The sequence below is a fragment of the Rhipicephalus microplus genome, chromosome 9 (genome assembly GCF_043290135.1).
Source record: "Rhipicephalus microplus isolate Deutch F79 chromosome 9, USDA_Rmic, whole genome shotgun sequence".
Lineage (NCBI taxonomy): Eukaryota > Metazoa > Arthropoda > Arachnida > Ixodida > Ixodidae > Rhipicephalus > Rhipicephalus microplus.
In genome coordinates, this window is record NC_134708.1 from 34,527,574 (window position 1) to 34,547,352 (window position 19,779).

At 44.5% G+C, this 19,779-nt stretch overlaps 1 protein-coding gene across 1 annotated transcript; it reads left to right on the forward strand.

Moving 5' to 3' along the window:
• The first annotated feature begins 5,475 nt into the window (after positions 1–5,475).
• LOC142772222 (uncharacterized) lies at positions 5,476–19,779 on the forward strand. Its single transcript, XM_075874420.1, has 5 exons — positions 5,476–5,782; positions 9,627–9,856; positions 11,677–11,774; positions 12,195–12,313; positions 19,495–19,779. Exons 1-5 carry the CDS (start codon positions 5,546–5,548, stop codon positions 19,777–19,779), a joined length of 969 nt encoding a protein of 322 aa, XP_075730535.1. The 5' UTR covers positions 5,476–5,545.

Consider the following 19,779-nt stretch of genomic DNA (forward strand, 5'->3'; position numbering starts at 1 on the left):
GTGGGTGGATGAAATGGCTTCGTAACGTTGAAAGCAAAAAATATGGGATAATGATCAGTGATGTTCACATCAATTACTCCTGCAGAGGGAGAGGGCGAGAAATTACAGGTGGCATGATCAAGCAATGAAGCAGCACCAGAAATAGGACATCTAGTAGGAGATGAAATGAGAGACTCAAAATCGTATCCACTGAAGCAGTCATATTCTGTGCATGCACAATTGTCTGTGTTAAGCAAGTTGATGTTGATGTCTCCAACTAGGACAACGCGCTTGCCTTCAGATGATAACTGATGCAGAATGGTATCCAGGTGAGAAATGAAATCCCTCATATTCGAAGAAGGGGAATGGTAAATACACCCCAGAATAACGTTTTTTTTATCGTTTAAAAAAGAATTATCTAATTTAATCCACACGGATTCGCCATGCGAGATGCCTGAGGAAAGATCTTGTCGGCGGGTGTAGGACAGATCTGGGGCGATAAATATTGCTGAGCCACCATAGCTGTCTGAACAACGGTGACAGTACTCAGCTTCGTACGATGACGGGCCGAACAGATTGACGTCATAAGTGCAGAGCCATGTTTCAGAGATGCAAATGATGGAGAAAGAATGCGCGAGTGAATCTATAAAGTTACAAATATTATCCGAATTTTTGCGCAGGCTACGCGCGTTGAAATGAACCAAGGAGCGATTACTATTATCTAGCTTATGTTTAGCCTCGTCAGAAGATAGCAAAATCATGATGATAAGATGAAAGTGAACGAGTGTTCAGCACGAAATGGGCGTAGGACTCAGTGGCTATGAAAAGATGCTAAGATCACTGTTTTTGATAATGCGATATACTCTGCCATCACCAGACTTCCGCGCCTTCATCTGGCAATTGTCTGTCCACAGAAATTGCAATTGGTGCGCTGTTTTCAGAGTTAGGGCCTTAGCAAACAATCTTTTGTTCTCTGGAGACAGGTGATCATTGGCATAGATCGCTTTACTTGAGCTACCGGAGAGGTCAACATCAGAAGTGTTCGGACGGGTCTTACGCGCTTTGCGAACAAAGTCGTTTTTCTTTTCACGGCAGCAGAACCGTGCAACACTGTTCTTTTCATCCGATTTTGTTGAAACGCGATGAACTGTGTCAAAGTCGCTGAGCCTGACAGGACATTGAATAGCTTCGCCAATCTGCATAACAATGGCCGCACAGTCCTCACCCTGAGTGACCGGAACGCCCTTGATTTCAACATTATTGAGCCTCGAGTATTGCTCCAACTCCGCAACCCTTCTAGTCAGTGCCTCATTTTGCGCAACTAGTTCCTTGTTAGCTAGTTTCGATTCATCCTGCTTTGTTTTGATAGAGTCGAAACTGTCACACAGAAACTTAACACTATCACTGAGGGACGCATGTTCCCCGAGTCCTTCCTGTGCTAGCTGTTCTTTAATTTTAGCTGGAAGTTCATTTGCAAGAGTATCAAGACTAAAGCGAACCAAAGACTCAAGTGCTTCAATTTTTTGGCCAATTCTGCGTTGGATGGCATGACAGCAAATACACAAACGATGGCAAATACACAAAGATAAACACGCACTGGGAGGCAGCAGCTGCGGCAAAAGAGAACACACTAACGTGAGCAGAAAACAAGGACACCAACCTGCAGATCAAGTAGGAAGCAATCAGAATGGCATCCAAGAACCACTTGCTACAGCTGCTGCCTCAAAAATGATGCACTTCCACGGGAAGCGTCGTTATTTATCCTTGTAACGTCACGGTAGTAGGCGCCCTTTTTCGGATGATGACGTCGTGGATGTAGGCGATTCACAGGCCACTGGACTTGACAGTTGATGAGCCGCACACGTGCCCTGAAGATAGCTGTATCCAGATAGCTGCAGAGCAAGTAGGAAGCAATCAGAATGGGATCCAAGAACCACTTGCCACAGCTGCTGCCTAAAAAATGATGCACTTCCACGGGAAGCGTCGTTATTTATTCTTGTGACGTCACGGTTGTCGGCGCCCTCTTTCGGATGATGACGTCGTGGATGTAGGCGATTCACAGGCCACTGTACTTGACAGTTGATGAGCCGCACACGTGCCCTGAAGATAGCTGTATCCAGATAGCTGCAGAGCAAGTAGGAAGCAATCAGAATGGGATCCAAGAACCACTTGCCACAGCTGCTGCCTCAAAAATGATCAATCATCAAATCAATCAAGAAAGATTTAGTAATAACACCGATAAAGAGGAAAAAGAAAATGCGAAGTTTCATTGAAGCGAGGTTTAATTTAAAGTTTAATTTCATTGCTATCGCAATAAAATTAAACTTCAAGTTCGCTAACTGTCGTTGGCTAGCAAGAATTTGGAGAGTTGCTTCCAAACAAAACGCGTAAACACTCTCTTGTCTAGCGCCCCGCCACGGTGGTCTAGTGGCTAAGGTACTCGGCTGCTGAACCGTAGGTCGCGGGATCAAATTCCGGCTGTGGCGGCTGCATTTCCGATGGAGGCGGAAATGTTGTAGGCCTGTGTACTCAGATTTGGGTGCACGTTAAAGAACCCCAGGTGGTCAAAATTTCCGTAGCCCTCCACTACGGCGTCTCTCATAATCAAATAGTGGTTTTGGGACGTTAAACCCCACAAATCAATCAATCAACTCTCCTGTCTAGCATACTTGGAAGTTGGAATAAACAAGTTTAAAAGGTCTGTTAACTTTTTTCTGATCCATTGTTTCCGTTCTTATGGTGTGAGTTGCAAACTATTGTTGAGTATTCTAGGACGGTTTAAGCAAGCGTTTTTTACAGTATTAGTTTAACTTGAGGTGAAGCACCTGTCAGGTTACGCCATAAAAAACGTAGTTGCGTAAATCATCGTTCAGAAATCTGCATAATGTGGGATCCCACTTTAAGATGCCGTTGCTATGAACCCCACGTACTATCAAGTGCTCAACGTCTGACCCGTCTGACAAATCTGAGAAATCTGACAACGTCTGACAAATTCAAGTGCTCAACGTCTGACCCATAAAGGGTGTTTTTGAAATGAAGCGGTGTCTCTCTATAGATACTTGTAATACTAATGGTTTCTGTGTTAGCTTCCATACCGTGCTTTTGACATTTTACGGTATTCTCTAAAGATTTGCGGAGTCTCGCCAGGCCTTATGTTGTGCTAGTGGGAAAGCATATGATGCAGTTATCTGCAAAGAGCCACATTGTAATGTCTGTTTCAAATTAGTGTAGATGTCATTGATATAAATAATAAATAGTGCTGTCATTAGCATGAATCATATAAAAACGCCAGAAAACAGGCCAGCACGACTGAACTTGGTATTACTAAAAGAAACATACTGGGTGCAACCTGAAAGATAAGCAGCAATCCGAAAGACTATTTCTCAGTTAATGCCAAATGATTTGAGTTTCTTTTTTGAGTAACGACTGCAGAACGTGGCGAAAGGCCTTAGAGAAATCAATAACTATGGCATCCATGTGCTGCATAGAAAAAACGGCTGTAACAAAAAATCATACGTAATTTATAAAGGCTGTGTAGTTGTCAGAAGCTTCCTTCTGAAACCTCGTTGGTTCGGGTTAAACATATTACTTGTTCTCAAAATAATTCAAAAGTGCTTCATTTATGATAAGCTTCCTTAATTTCCAACATGTGCTTGTCAGTAATATTAGCCTGTAGGTGTTTATTATTTGTTACCACTTTTATAGAATGAAATTACTTTTGTACACAACCAATCATCAGGCAGCACAGGTGTTTCTAACGTTTAGGAAAAAGAAATGTGGTCCATTTCTCTGATATAGAAACCCCTAACACAAGAAAGTTAAACTTGTCTTCACCGAAGTATTTCAACGTGTATGGCACATGAATATATAATGTCCATTGGTGTTTAGTGACAAAAGCACCCTCATAAGTCGTCGCACACTTGTTTACATCTGGTGGCGCACCTTCTCCATCACGACAACCAAGGACTCGTGACTGGTGCGCACTTTCCAGAGACGCTGCACCCACAGGAACATCGCGCAATTTTCATCGAACCATAGGCTATCGCAAACCATGCAAGCAAAATCAAAGGTGTTTTTCCTCAATCGTTTTTCAACGTGTGGTCAGCTGCAACAAAGGAGTGTGAGTGTCGGGTCGGTAACCATTCTGTGGATATCTGCTTGGCATGCAGAGTCCTGCTGACATGCCGTTTCGGTGAATATAAGGTGATTTCAGTCATGCATCGGTGGGTGTATGGTAGCCAGTTGAGTCGCGATGCTCTCAACTTCACAAGGGCAAGAGACAAAAGTTACCAGCTTGAGACGTGAATGCACGAAGGCCTCCCGCTTCCACCTGGCATGTTCATCACCGCACAGAACACACTTGCGCGACATTCGCCCGTCGACGCCGTTTTATTTGAGCAGCGCACGAAGCAGCAGTTGTCGTAGTCCGTAGCATCGCACTTTTATCAGAGGGCCTTTCACGGAGCCCGTGGGAAACTAACGGAGGGGCAGGCAGATTGTCACGCCTTCGATGACGGAGGCAGTGGCAAACTATATCAGTGGCAGCGACCATTCTGAGATGATGATTATGATTATGATGGTGACGGTCTATAAATATGGCTTACACCCACTCAGGAGGCTCGGCCAAGAAACAAATAGTTAAACAGAAATTATTGGGAGGAATAACACAATAAGTGAAAAGAAACAAGAAGATGGTTTCTGCACATGTGATAACTTTTATCTATAACTTATTTGTTTCATCGTGAATCCTTTAGAGTACCTGTGAGCCATACAGACAGGCCATTATGATCATCGTCGTCTATATCACCATCTTTTGATTTGTTGTAAGAGTAGAGATGATTACAGTAGAGGAGACGCTTGAAGCTGCAGCTCATACACAAGCTGAAGGAGGTTCAAAGAAACCGCCAAAATTTTAACGTCAATTAGGAGATTAAAGTTCAAATTTTGTTTATTTAGAACGGAATAAGTAGAAATGAATAAAAAGATTAAGAATCGAATAATAAAATAAAATAAAATACTACACGCAGGAAGATTTCTGTGGGTTTTTTATTTTTGCGATCCTTTGTCTTTTCTTGGATAAAAATGATACTTAGTGGCTATTATGAACATGATTGATTGTTTCTCTTGTTTTTTCACGTTTTATGATGCTTATTTTCAGTCCTCTTTTCGCGTTTCTTCAATAAACAACCGCGGAGAGAATCTCCTTCGTGAACATGAAACACGTTTACCGAGATGCGAGAAGAAAGACGACGGCTAACGTCTATCACAATCGAGCTCACTTGTTTGTGCACAGAAAGACGCTAACAAAAAAAGGGTAATCATCTTCATCATAACAATTTTCACTTCTTTCGATGTTTCATTTCCAAAATAAATTTCCGGATAGGTTAGGAAACCTTCACTTTAAGCATCCTGCTACCCATTTCTTGGCCTATTCTCTTTTTTGGGCCAGCGCGATCGAGAAGAGGTTATCATCATTATCATCAGTGCTCACCCTTTCAGCACGTTCTGCCAGCTCGTTATTCTTAGACGAAACGAAAGGGTTCAGCCATTTTAGAAATCTTCAGCCATGAAGAGAGCAATCTTGAGCTCTTTCAACGTGGCGAAGATTACTGAATCGGGAAGGAAACGCCCACGTTCGGAGACGACGAGAGAGATTGCTACACCACCACCGGCAATATTCGCTCCATTCCCGAACACATGGGACGACTTCAGACGATCGAGAGGTGCAGCTTCAAGAGAGCACCTCATTCCTTCCGCTGTGGAGCCACGGAGGTCAACCACTCTGAACAAGGTCAACTTCCAGGTAATGGCTGCGAATGCTGCCGCTCTACAGTATGCTTTATGGGCATTGTTGTGTCGGTAAACAGACGCAGTTCTTTGGAATACGCCATGCGCATTGCTTTGGGCTCAGTTACGCATTCACCTTTCAGGTGGAACGTGATTACAGGAACTAATTTTGTCCGCTTCACACGCGTTGCCAGGTTTGGGGTGATTTCTAACTAGACTTACAGTAATAATATGTGGGCTTTTTCATCCCGAAACCACGATATGATTATGAGAGACGCCATAGTGGAGAGCTGCGGAAATATTGAAAATATGGTGTTTTCTTTTATCCGTGCCTATCTGAGGCGTAGCAGAGATTTTAACAAGGCGAGGGGAGGGGGGGGCACCACCATTAAACGTCATTTTTCGTTCTGTATGTCATGGCGAAAGGCGAATTTGGGGGAGGGGGGGGGGCGAGGTGCAGTGTGCCACTTCCTGGCTCTGCTAATGGCACTGACATCGCACCGCACACCGGCCAGTAGCGTTTTGCCTCCGCCGAAAGGTGACCACTGTCGCCTTCACTGAAAGGTGACCGCTGCCTCCTCCACGAAAAGGTGACCGCTGCGGCAGTGATAGAACTCGTAGCCCTCGGGTCAGAAGCCGAGCACCTCAACCATTACGCCACGGCGTTGGACTGGAAATCGACTTTCTCTTGCCATTTTTGACGGCTGATGATAAAAAGAAACACGTTAAAAAAGGATTGCATTTAGCTTTGGAAGAATAGAATATGTTGCATCCTGTATATGTCTTCTTCAAATTCTACATGAACCTCCTGCTGCAGCGTATTACAATCTTAACGTGTTCCGACATATTTGTTTAAAGTATCACCATATACTTTATTTGCATGAATGTGGACAACTGAGAAATTTGCGCTGGTGCTTTTAGCCTGGCATTGCATTAGTTTTATTCATTGCTCGCAACGTGGCAGACTTCGGAACTCTAAAACATCACTTTCAAGATAACTACGAATAATCATTATGAATGTGCCAATCAAGAAACTAAGTGCTTGTTTTTCTGGCATTAAATGTTCTGTTGTCATCATAAAAAGTATTGGTATAAGACTTGTTCATTAACTGTCAGTCCTAACTCACTTTGGAACGAACTGAATACACGCTAACGTCATCATAAAATCTCCCAGTTGATCAAGATTCTTCGCACAAACACGCGTCACGCATCTTATTGGTGCACCTTGAACAACTATCCTCAGCCACTTTTCAGCTAACCATCGATGACTTCAGTATCAGAGCATATTACCTCATCAATCTATCACCTAAAAAATGTTTCTATTGTGTACGCGAGCCGTGAGAAAGAAACTGTTGCTTAGTTTGAGTGCACCCTCTTATCTCTCGTTGTGATCGCACTTCAGCGGAGGTGCAATGGTAGAGGTCCTGTGTACTGTGTGACATCCATGCACGTTGAGAAACATGAGAATGTCAATACTTCATAAGCCCATCACTATGGCGTCTCTGATAGACATATCGTGGTTTTCGTGTGTACAACTCCTAAACGCTTCAATATTAAGCTTTTGAAAGTGGTGTCAGAATTGACAGATAAACGTTTACTTTCGAAAGACGGCTGCCATGTGTTTTAGCAGACGAAAACCCCCATTAACGTTTAATTATTAGTTCAAGAATTATGTATTACAGCGTCTCCCACAATATAAATACCTGGGCCTCCTTATCACAACAATCTTACAATGGTCTCACCAAATAGACATAAATTGCAACAAAGCTCTAAAAAATCTCTGCTACCTGAACCATTTGTTATGTTTAGCCCCCAAAGAAACAAAATTGTTTAGATATAAAACCTTCGTCATACCAGTACTAGGGTAGGGCGCCCACAAAACTGGGTTACATAAAACACATTGAATCCATACAAAAAGAAAGTCAATCGTTTCATATACGGACACTATGACTTTCATTTCTCACCGTCATCTCACCTGACAAACCTCGGTTTAATTCACTTTCTAAAAGACGCGACAACAAGTGCCTGAAACACTCCACTACTTTTCCGATTCGTCTCAATGTTCATCGCACAACAACTACATAACGCTTGACAAAACAACATCATCGCATATACTTCACCAAGTTTAATTCTTTCGCCGCGTATCTTGAAATGAAGAATACCATAACAGGTCACGATTATTCATTCGAAAAAGATGAATTTCTGAAAGCACCAAAAACTACTATACACTAATCCTTACTGCTAGCTTTGAAATATTTATAAAATCATGTTTATGGTAGGTTTTGTAAGTATTTGACCTGTCGATGCTGTTTTATTTCATTCATTCTCAGTTTCTTATATTAATTAGTCTTCAGTACAAACTCTTGTGATAGCCCTTACACCAGGATGTAGTATGTGACAATAAATAAATTAAAATTATTAACCGTTGCTAGTAGCTTGCGAGTAGGTATGATTAGGAAAAACAAGTATATGAGCAAGCACATCGATCACACCAATTGTCAAAATTCTTGATGGAGTATGCTAACAAACATAGTCTTGTACATATCTACTATTCTTGCCAATATACTTATCACTATAGTTGGCAATATATGTTGGCTACAGCTAAGCTGAGGCATGCATATTCGATAAGTTACTGATCACGCAATGTCGCCACTTTTCTGCGACTTTTTATACTGCTTACTTGTAGTTCTTGCATCCTTGTGTAATATTGCTACTCCTATCTAAGGGCGGCCAAGGTGCTGTTATAAAGAAATGTGGGCAGTTCGCAGCAGAGGTGCGAAGCTCAGTCACAATATAACTAGTATTTTCTTAGATAGAACCAGGTTTATACAATCACAAATAAAATCTATCATGCCTAAGGAGCATAATAAAGCCTAACTCTCAAGTTTAGGACACATGAGACAAGTTTCGCAGGTGGATATGCGTCGATCACACACAAAATATTTGTCTTTATTACGCTTACCCCACAACCATACACCAAAATAATTTATTATAATTATGAAGCTTACACAACATATCAGTTTTAAAATTTTATTCAACTTGGTCAGTAGCATTCAGTATCTTTCTGAGCTTGGCTTCACTAGCGTCACGAGTATGCGACTTAGATTACCCACTTTCTTTGGCTCATACTCGTTCCTGATGACAGTGTTCTGGCGGCGCGCACCAGCATGACAAAAACTTAACAGGCCCACTGTAGTATTCGCAATGAACGAACGCCATATTCGCTTAGTGTTACATTTACCTGTTAAGCTGTTTTAATAAAGAGAAGTACGTATTGTTTCAAAAGAGTACTGACACGCAAAAAATCAGTTAAATCTTTGCCTCAAATGAAAGGCGACACTCTGAAGAGCATAAAAACGTAGTGCTAAGGGCGAGTGCACTCCGAAAATGCTAGTAAAGTATGTTTTTATTAAAACATAGTTTCGTTATTGTACCCTGACGTCAAAACACGGTATGGGCTTTTCGTCACGTACACGCGCAAAATTAAACGTTTCCACAACCACTCCGCATCATGAGTCCGTTGATGATGCCCAAGCGGCCATTTCAATGCTTGGGCGACGCACAAGCGCTCTTCTTCGAAGTTTTACTACCTAGCCTCATCCCAACCAGCTAGACTACTGTGTGAAATCACCAGAATTAGCACTGAAGCCTGTCGCCAAAGTATTGTCGGTGTCGGTAGATGCGCCATGAAAGATTACCATTTAACGTGAAAGTAAAACATCTTCTCAGCTATCGCTGAGCTTTACACCCGCAATTTGCACTTCACGCTTCAAATTTGTGTGACTCGCATTTGAACAAAGGTTGTCTGCCTCTTTAATACGCAAATTTACTTCCATTGGCACGCAATGGCAAACGGGCAGCGAGGATACAGGACTTTGGAAAGGCAGAGTCGAGCGAGTCAGACATCGGGAACAATGTTCACCAGCGATACTCGCACGGGCGCCAACGCCTCTTCGAACATGGCGTCCAACGTCTCTGCCGTGTCTGGCGAGACGCAGGGCTCCAACTTCTCTGAGACCGGCCGGAAGTCTCACTCCGAACAGATGACGGACAAATCGAAGGATACGGATTTCGAAGGACGCTTGGGCCAGTAAGTTGAGCCCTACTTTATAATATATTCAAGTCACCACCCCCCCCCATACACACACACACACACATATCTAGAGGGATTTTTTTTCATTATGGTAACAACTTGTTTGTTTGGGTGAACATGTCCATTTTCAGAATAACTTTAATCATGAAAGACGGGGAAAAAGATGAATAAAGCTTACTGCACAAGCACTGCTCCTGTTATGTTCCTAACCTATATCCTCGTTTTCCCCACACGAAATTATTAATTATTTCTAGGGGCATCACATCAAAATTTGAAGGCTCTATGACCTTCGCTTTATGTACTATAACCTACTCGAATACGAGCCACTCACATGGTTCGTATATTTTCACAGTTTGCAAGCGTTGGTGCCTGTAGTCGAGTTGTTCAGTTGACTTCAGATTGCTGACGCTTGAGTTCAAACCCTAGCACCGATAAAAAATTGCAATTCTCATGCTGGCGGATGTATTTTTTTTGTCACTGCACAGATGGCACTAAATATCCAAACTGATGCTTCTGCATACACAAGTTCTTCAGCTACTCCTAAGAGGGTCCTTGGGGAGGATAGTTACTGTTTGCGTACAAGTAAACGCAAAAAAATCGCAGCATATCCAAGGAGGACATGATGATGAGTGAGGCGAAGCGTCCGTCAGTCCTTCCGTTCTTTCTTACGTCCGTGCGTCCATTCATCCGTCTGACAGTTCGTTCTTGCAACCGTCCGTCCGTGTGGTCGTGCGTACGTGCGTGCGTTCATCCATTCGTCCGTCCGCGCGACCGTATGTCCATGCGTCCGTCCATCTATCTATTGAACAATCCAAGTACCGCCAGCTCACATGTTTTTATCAAATATTCAACATGTAAAAGTACTGCCATTCAGCGGACATTCCAAGGACGAAACGTGGCTACCTACTACTACTACTACTATACTACTACTACTACTACTACTATTACTACTACTACTACTATTACTACTTCTACTACTACGACTACTCATACATCGGGGATGCATGACCCACAGCTTCAAGGGACCTTGAAACACTCCCCCCCCCCCCCCTGCCAAAAAGTGCTGGAAGCTAAGCAGGGAGGATTGGGAGGAGCAAACAAAAAACGTCACGAGCGCCTCGTGACCTTGAGCACTTTTTTTTTCTTCTAATACGGCGTTTTTCAGTGCAATCGCGCACGAACGCGTGGACACGTGACGGCCTCTCACGGCGATCCCTGTAATAACTGAGCACGCCACGTTAAAAATCAGCCATAGCTGATAGATGGGCATTCCACGAGCGATTTTTGAGCGTCTGTCGTCATTGCCGAGGGATGAGAAAGCAATTTTTAGCTGAATTTGATAATTTATTGTGTATTCCAGGCTGCGCATACTGCGCTATATCGTTGAGCTCGTGGGTTGTCGGAAGCTTCTACTGCCGATTGGCAGAGTTTATTGACCATGCTCAAAAAGCGTTGCAGGGCCTCTTTAAGGTGCTTCGCCCCTAAAAAATACGCATATCCGGTGCACCGCACAAGTGGACACTTTTCGAACCACGCTAGGTTTACGATTTCGTTTATGCTGTGCTACTCTAAATCCACCTACAATTTCGGAGCACATTTGGTGGACGCAGCACTCCTGTGAACGTACTTCAGAAAGGGAAAAATAAAATAAAAGAGTGCCATGCTGTGCGACAGAGGAAGATTAAAGAATGAAGAGGTTTAGAAGGTGAATGCCGTTCTTTGGTGTCTGTCATGCATTACTGTAATCACTTGACGCGACATTGTTGTTTTCTTTCTTTCTTTCTTTCTTTGTTTCTTTTTTTTTTCTTTTCTTGTAGGATACAAGGAGCCAGCTCTAGGCTTCTTCCTGTGGGTGTATGTATCCTGGCACTCGTCATCATGGCCGTGCTCGTCCTATTTGTGTTCTCTACCTCCTGTGAGCATTAAACATTACCTTTCTTGATCAATTTTTTTTCGTACCTCACACAGTCAAAGCTCGTTTAGGTAAACAATCTATCTACATTTTGACGCGAGTCTTAATTTTTGTGATGTTCAACGTGACCACGTATGGCGCATTATCATTTGAAACTTGTGCTTAACGTCAGCATAGACGCCGGGCAGCGAGGGTGGCGTGCCAGTGACATGTTTACCAACACCGATGCAACTTTGCCACTTCGCAAGCACACCCTGCGTTGCATTGTCGAGCCGCGATAGACACCAGCCTCCTGGTGGCGTAAGAATGCATGCGCACATCGACTGATGCGGCAGAACAAATAACACTAATAGTGTTTGAACTAATAGCGTTTTGAAAAAGAACGGCTATTGGGCTAGTTAGCCTATTTCCATGTCAATACAGGTTACACCGCAAGTGTGAAAGTTCTGGAAGAAAAGCGTACGGAAGACGAGGAACGGAAAGCAAGAAGGGACAACACAAGCGCTGCATTGTATCTGTATGGCTTTCGTTCCTCGCTTTCCGTAAGCTATTCTCACAACACTTTCGTGTTTGCGATGCAACCGCTATTAACATGAAATAGTGTTTTGTCTGTGCAAATAGTATGAAAACGTTCCACTTAGTGCTCCAAAAAAGACGTTGATAGTAGCCAGAGTATAACCATGGCGCTAACCTGAAATGTTTGCCCCAAACGAAATGCTTCCGTCGTCTAATCAATTTATTGATATTTGGGGTACATTGGATTGAATAAACTTTTATTTAGTCTACCAAAACACAGATCATTGTCTTGCGGGCTGCTCCCACGTGGGGACTGAGATGTCGAGCTCCTCAGCCGCCTCGCGGGCTTTGATATGTGGGGTGTAATGTCCCAAAAGCACCATATGATTATGAGGGATGCCGTAGTGGAGGACTCCGGAAATTTCGACCACCTGGGGTTCTTTAACGTGCACCCATATCTGAGCACACGGGCCCACAGTATTTTCGCCTCCGTCGAAAATGCAGCTGCCACAGCTGGGATTCGATCGCGCGACCTGCGGGTCAGAAGCCGAGTACCTTAGCCCCTAGAGCGCCGCCGCGGGGCCCTAACGTAGTCTAGACGCAAAGCACCCACCAATGGCAACCCTGCATAGCTGTGCTCCGCTTCACTTAGAAAGATAAGCATATAACCACATTTATATGCACAAGAAAATGAGGAAAAGATAACGACTGCAGAAACAAAGAGAAATTGGGGGACCCTTAAGTTTCGCCTTTAAGAGTTGACGCGACAGCAAAATCCGGCCCCTAGTGCACCCTTCAACTGCTAAGTGCATCCTTATTCATCTGTTTTATTACATACACATGTACGCACACAAACACGCACACAGCAGATTGGACCTGCGCACCCTATTACCGCATAATAGGCTATCGAACGAAATTCGTTAAAGGGGCCCTGAAACACGTTTTCAAGTAACCATAGAATCAATTACTAGAAGAGCTAATTGCCTCACAAATTCAATACCGCAAGAATTTTAAGAATCCGCCCAGAGCGAGTGGAGTTACAAAGGTTTGTCGCATGCTGCGATTGCATTATCTGTTCTCTCATCCCGACGAAAGCGCTGGAAGCTAAGCAGGGAGGGGTGGCAGGGCAAAGAAACTACCACGCCTCGTGACCTTGAGCACTTTTTTTTCTTCGTATGCGCGGCTTTCTCAGTGTGATCGCGTGCACACGCGTAGGCAAGTAGCGGCCTTTCGCGGCTATCTCGGCAACTCGATTTTTCGCTCACAACCATTGGGGCCGATGCCGGCGGCAGGTTTTCTGCGACACGAGCTCTTTAACGCTATCGCAATAAAACAAACGAAAATACAGGAAGAAAAAGACAGAGAAAAATAGAGAAAGGAATTGAGAGAATAAAAGCATAGCATTGTGGGGTATAGTAGAGCAAAAAGGTAAGCAAGAAAAGAGAAAGAAAAGAAATGGGGGACACGGTAACAGTGGTCTGTTGGCCTTCACTTGAACAAATCACAGAACTTTCTCACCCAATCTTTATTATTGCTGTAACACGAGTGTCCCAGAAGTAGTTACTTCAATATCCGCAAGAAAGTGTTTTCACTAACTACCACTTCTTCATCTTCGGAAATGGTGTATCCCTACTCAACTGGCATACCAGGCGCTGTAGCATCATATATCTGTTAGAGGTAATATGGAGTAATAAACTAATTATTTCGATCAACGGTACAAATAGTCTGGTGGGTAGTTGATTGTGCCCATTTGGAGAAAACGGTTAGAAAATGTAAAAAAAAAGTATGCCCGCATGGAGTGCATGAAGAAAGAAGCGTACATATCACGATGTATGCTGCTTTTAACTCACCTGTTTTCAACATCATCATCATCATCATAACTTTTTCATAATATATTTTTTTTCATTAAAGGCCCCTCTCGGGTTAATACATAACAGGGGAATATTAGGGGGAACTAACAGACAAAGCCCAGGAAAGTATAGTTAATGCTTTAAGAAGTAATTGTAATGTAAATGTGAAGAAAAAAAGTGGATGAAAAAATAACTTGCCACCCACAGGATCTGAACTTGTGAGACAGCGAGTGAAAAAATGGCTTAGACAGCGAGTGAAAAAATGAAACATATCAAATAATAAAAATATATATTATCACAGAGCAACATGCGCTACCACAAATAGCATGTCTCTGCATTCAACATTTGATGATGACAAGTGCACCACATAAGGTAACAAATTCTTCTTTTCGTTTTGAAAAATGTCTCGTCATTTACGTCATTCCTTTTGTCTTCACCTCTTTTCTTACAGCGCGATCTCCCGAGCACCTCTGTAAGTACACACTCATGCTAGCAATTTTATCGTTTGACGAGAAAGCATTGCTTAATCTGAACGTCGGCAATGTCCCATTCATACCAAAAAATCACAAGAAAGAAAAAAAAAGCGTAGAAGAAGCACAGGCATACTAGGTGGTGGCAGATGCGTCGTACCACACGTTCCACATTGCGATTTTTCTCTATTTTTGCGATGCTTTTCTGAATATGTTCTTCCCAAATTACTACTTGCGTAAGGTGTTTAGAAAAGTTGTTAACGATTTAGAGTACATGGTACTCTAATATGGGAGAGCATAAGGAGTGGAAAACGGTGACCGTATAGAGTTGTCTTCCCTTCAGTCGTGAACTATGATTCAGAGTTTTCAGACGTCTCAACCTATCCTAAAGCACTGGTTATGACATTCCAAGAATATAAGATGTATATAGTCTTGTAGTGTGATAATTGCTATTGATTGTAATCAGCCGAAGGTTTCAGTTAACTAAATATTTATTTTTGTGCCATCAGTCATGTTCTTTTTTACACACGAAAAAATGAGGTCATACAGTCAGAATGCGTACGTGATTTGTTTTTCTTGTTATTTTTTTAAAACACTGCAAGTTGACGCTTTTAACATTTGTCTTGGAACGTGGCACGTCGACCAAGCTCTTTCTTAAACGTTGTAGTCTTGTCGCCAAAGTGGCCGGCTGCTATCATACGGAGCACATTAAGGTTATAAGTAACACTAAGAAAAAAAAAAGGTACCTTCTCATCTCTCTGCAACCTCTTTTCTCTCCTTTATCCCTTCCCCAGTGCAGGGTAGCAAACCGGATGTGCGTCTGGGTAACCTCCCTGCCTTTCCTTGCATCTTTATCTCTCTCTCTCTAAGAAAAAAAAATGGCAGCATATCCACGGGGTGAATGATGGAAAGAGGGGCGAAGCATCCGTCCGTCCATTCGTTCTTGCTTCCGTCCGTCCATGCGCCCATCTGCGTGATGATCCATGCATCCATCCGCACGCCCGTGCGTGTGTCTGTTCGTGCGTCCGTCCCTGCGTTCGTCCATGCATCCGCCCCTGTGTCCGTCCATGTGTCCATCCGTCCATGCAGCCATTCGTGTGTCCGCCCATTCATCTGTCTGTGTGTCAATTCGTCCATCTAGTCAGCACTCCAAGTACCACCATTTGGCATCTTTTTTTCATATATGAGTCCGTCTGTGCGACCGTTCGTGCGTGCGTCTGTTCGTGCGTCTACACGCATCCATCCCTGCGTTCGTCCATGCTTCCATCCGTCCGTGCAGTAATCCGTGCGTCCGCAGATGCATCTGTCTGTGTGTCCGTTCGTCCATCTAGTCAACACTCCAAGTACCACCATCTCGCATCTTTTCATCTTATATGCATCCGTATGTGCGACAGTCCATGCGTGCGTCTGTTCGCGCGTCTACACGTCTATCCATGCATCCGACCCTGCATTCGTCTATGCGTCCATCCATCCGTGCAGACATCCATGCGTCCGTCCATGCATCTGTCTGTGTGTCCGTTCGTCTATCTAGTCAACACTCCAAGTACCACCATCTCGCATCTTTTCATCATATATTCAGCATAGAGAAGCACAGCCATCCAGCGGACATTCCAAGGACTAAACGAGAGGTGGCCCACGCACACTTTCTTACATCTTGCGTCAACCACCTCGAGCGACAACCACCTCGCAGTAAGCATTAACAAAATTGTTGGAGTTTTGCTTCTCAAAACCGTGATTTGATTATGACGAACACCTATTGGAAACAGAGAGACAGGCGGACAGACAGTCGATGAACTTTATCATACTCCTGAGTGGTGCCTAGAAAAGTAGCCATTATGGTGGAGGAGCCGCCGCGTGCAATTCTCACGTCGGGAGGGAAAGGCCGAGCCTAACCGCAGCGTCGTGGGCCCTCCAGACAGCTCATAGCTGAGCGGCGAGTTCCGAGCTCTTGAGCTCTCAACAGTCTGCTTTTTTAGAGAGACGATCGTTGTGCCGTAAGGAGGGACACCGCCAGAGCATATGCTCTAAAGTGCAGAAGGAATCTCCACCATTCGGACAAAGAAGATCGTAGGAGGCCGCGCTCCTGCTGACCCTGGCTAAGCTGGAATAGAACCTTGTTTGCAACAGCTTCGAAATATTGAGCAGCGGTTGCTCTTTAGCGTGTTGTTAAACTTAATACACGCCTCCAGCATTTCCGCCTCTATCGCATTACGGCTGCCCCTGACGGGATTTACTTTTGATACCTTCGAGTCAACGTTAAGAACACTTGACTCGAGCTCGTTAAGAACACTTGACAACTGGGGCACGTCTAGTTTTAAGCGAACATGGTGTAAAAACACGCTGTCAAAGCAAACGCTGTCAAAGCAAACATCGTGGCCATGACATGCACTTCATTCTGGCCGCTCAGCCATTGGTTGCATTAAGCAAAGGTTGAGAGTATAGCGGCTGCAGTGTCACTCGGTGGAAACCGTCGCTAGGATGAGAATTCGGTCACTGTTCGTTGTGACAGATCTAAGAGAACTCGGAATATTTACTCTTAGGAGTTGCATTTCAACTATGATAATGTTGTAATCAACAAGTAGGTCACCTGTTGCTAAAAAGTTAGTTATTCAGATTTTGCTTACGTCATGAAAGCTTAAGCAACCCAACCTGCTGCAAGAATGTCCCACACAAGCTTACTCGAACAACCCCTTTAGGAGCCATTAGATTGAACCTTGCCAACCATCCCTGCTTCCATGCAGCCACGTGGCAATCATACCATGATCCGCCAGTCTTCTATCCCGAAGCTTTCCTATACTCAATTTGAAGGACCCGTTGTGGTGGCCCGCGCAGTAACACATTCTATTGCGCACTTTGCTTGCCATTCGTTTGGTGGAATTTATGAACGCAAGACGTGGCATTCACATTTGGAAGGTTTCAAATACCTTGTAGCAATAGGAAGAGGTTACCGCATTTTCTCACGCATATCATGTGATGGCTTGTAACGTGCATTCCCCCTAACAAACAACGGAAACAAATAAAATCGAAAGAACTCCACGAACACTGTTGAAGCAGCAATGCTGATGGCATTACTTCATCAGGTTGTCATACGGTGACGGCTACAAAAGGTCTTCAACTATGAAGAACTGAGCCGGCAGAAACTCACACAATACCGGTCAGATGGCAGTCCAAATAAGAACACCGTATTCCATTCCAATGTATTGCTGCCTCGCGCTCGCCGTATTTGGTGGGCAAGTGGTGGGCACATGGTGGGCAACGTCCAAAGTAGCGACTATACTTACATGTTTTTCAAGTCTTCGCATCGGAACATCGTGGTCTGCTCACCAACGACATACCCGCTACTGAGTCAGCTCTCGCTGACGCTCACGGCAGGCGACTTTTTCTTCAGCAGTAGTCTTTGTCGTTATGCAAGTGCTAACTCACGAAAAACCATCACCTTCTGCACTTCATCAAGTGCACTAAATGATGAGCGCTACGCCATCGGACGTGCAATTCTCGACTAAAAACAGGCTCACCGTTAAAAAATAACTTCGCACATGGATTTGAAGCCGCGTTTCCAGCACTGCGTATGGACTTCCCATGAAGGCAACTCGCCTACCTAAATTCTAGTATCATCCATGCTCGGGGGACGTCGTCTCGTGTGGATGTGAAAACATCGGCTCCGAGTTCGAAAATATTTTTGACAGTTCTTCGTGCATTTGTGAGCGTCTTTTGGTGCCAGTCGACGCATAAAACCGCACGGACTACATCGACACGAAGTATTTCACTGTGGGTGAGTTTTTTTACCCTTTTTCGAGGCTCTTCTGGTTGCCCATCTGCTCAGCCGAGCGCGCTAGGCTGAGGCTACGGCGGAGCGGCCGCCGGCCCTTCTCGGAAGGGTGTTTCAGCACTCTACGCACGGAATGTCTATGCAAGTCTCCTTTGATGAGGAGGATATCACTCCCGATAATCTTCAAGATTCTGGATGGTCTGTGGCTACCACTAAACGTAAACTTCGTGGGACGCATACCCCCAGGACCGAGACCCAAGCAAGCGTCTCCATCCACGGCGACGCGTGGTCACATCAGCGTTCCCGGGCTGCGGTGAAGAAGCGTCTTATCGCTGCTTCTAGACTTCCTTACGTTCCAAGAGATTACGTTCGAGTCATCGTGAGACCTAGAAATGGCCTGGACATGAGAACTGTAAGTCAACGTAAGTTCGCGAAGGCACTTGCAGTGGCTGCAGCGCTCAGTGAGGAAGAACTCACGGAAGACGTGGTATGCCCGAATATGATGCAGAACATTGCAGTTATAAGCACTCCAGCGGAGAGGAACGCCAAAGCGTATTCCAAGATCACCGCCATTACTCTCAGTACCGCCAGTTTTGATGTTAGTGCCCACAGAGCTGCCCCCGATGACACCTGCAAAGGTATCATCAGGGGTGTTGACGCGGACATCGGTTAAGAACAACTTTATTCACTTATTGTACACCCAAGGAACCCGACTGAACTCCAAGTGAAAAGAATCAAGAATTCCACCACGGTGATCATCATATTTGACGGACTAAAAGTGCCAAATTACGTGATATGCGGAAATAGTTTGGTTCGTTGCACCCTGTATCGTCGACAGACGGATGTCTGTTTAGCCTGTGGAAAGCTAGGTCATCGAGCCGATGTTTGTCCCCATCCAGAGGAGGTAATCTGTAGAGGGTGTGGTATGTCATCTTCTTCGGAGGATCCCGTCTGCACTCCAGATTGCAAGTTGTGTGGGGGTCCACATCTCACGGCAGACAAGACGTGTAAGCATCGTTTTCAAGTGCCCTACATAGTCCGTCGACGAAGACGAGAGTGACGGATGCAATATACGATAGAATTTGAGGAACAAGACGCCGACGACATTAACTGCACAGATAGTGGAGGAGACTTCCTATCGCCACCATCCGCTGCAGGTGGCCGCGCTACGACTGAGCGCTCGAGCAGCAGCTGGCGCCCACGTGACGTTAGCCAACAGCTACAACCACCACGAGGGCGATCCCGTTCCAGAGGCAGAGCAAGGGGCCGTTCGAGATCCAGAGGACATTCTAGATCCAAGCCCCGTTCTAGCTCATGGGTGCCTACCGTCCGCAATGGTGTGCAGCAAGGAAATCAGCACCGGACCTGGGCATCCAAGATCAAGGGCTCCCAACCACAGGTAA

Coding starts and splice junctions, on each gene's coding strand:
- LOC142772222 (XM_075874420.1), top strand. CDS start 5,546: ATGAAGAGAGCAATCTTGAGCTCTTTCAACGTGGCGAAGATTACTGAA. Junction 11,775..12,194: donor ATTTGTGTTCTCTACCTCCT/GTGAGCATTAAA, acceptor ATGTCAATACAG/GTTACACCGCAAGTGTGAAA. Junction 12,314..19,494: donor GCTTTCGTTCCTCGCTTTCC/GTAAGCTATTCT, acceptor TTAACTGCACAG/ATAGTGGAGGAGACTTCCTA.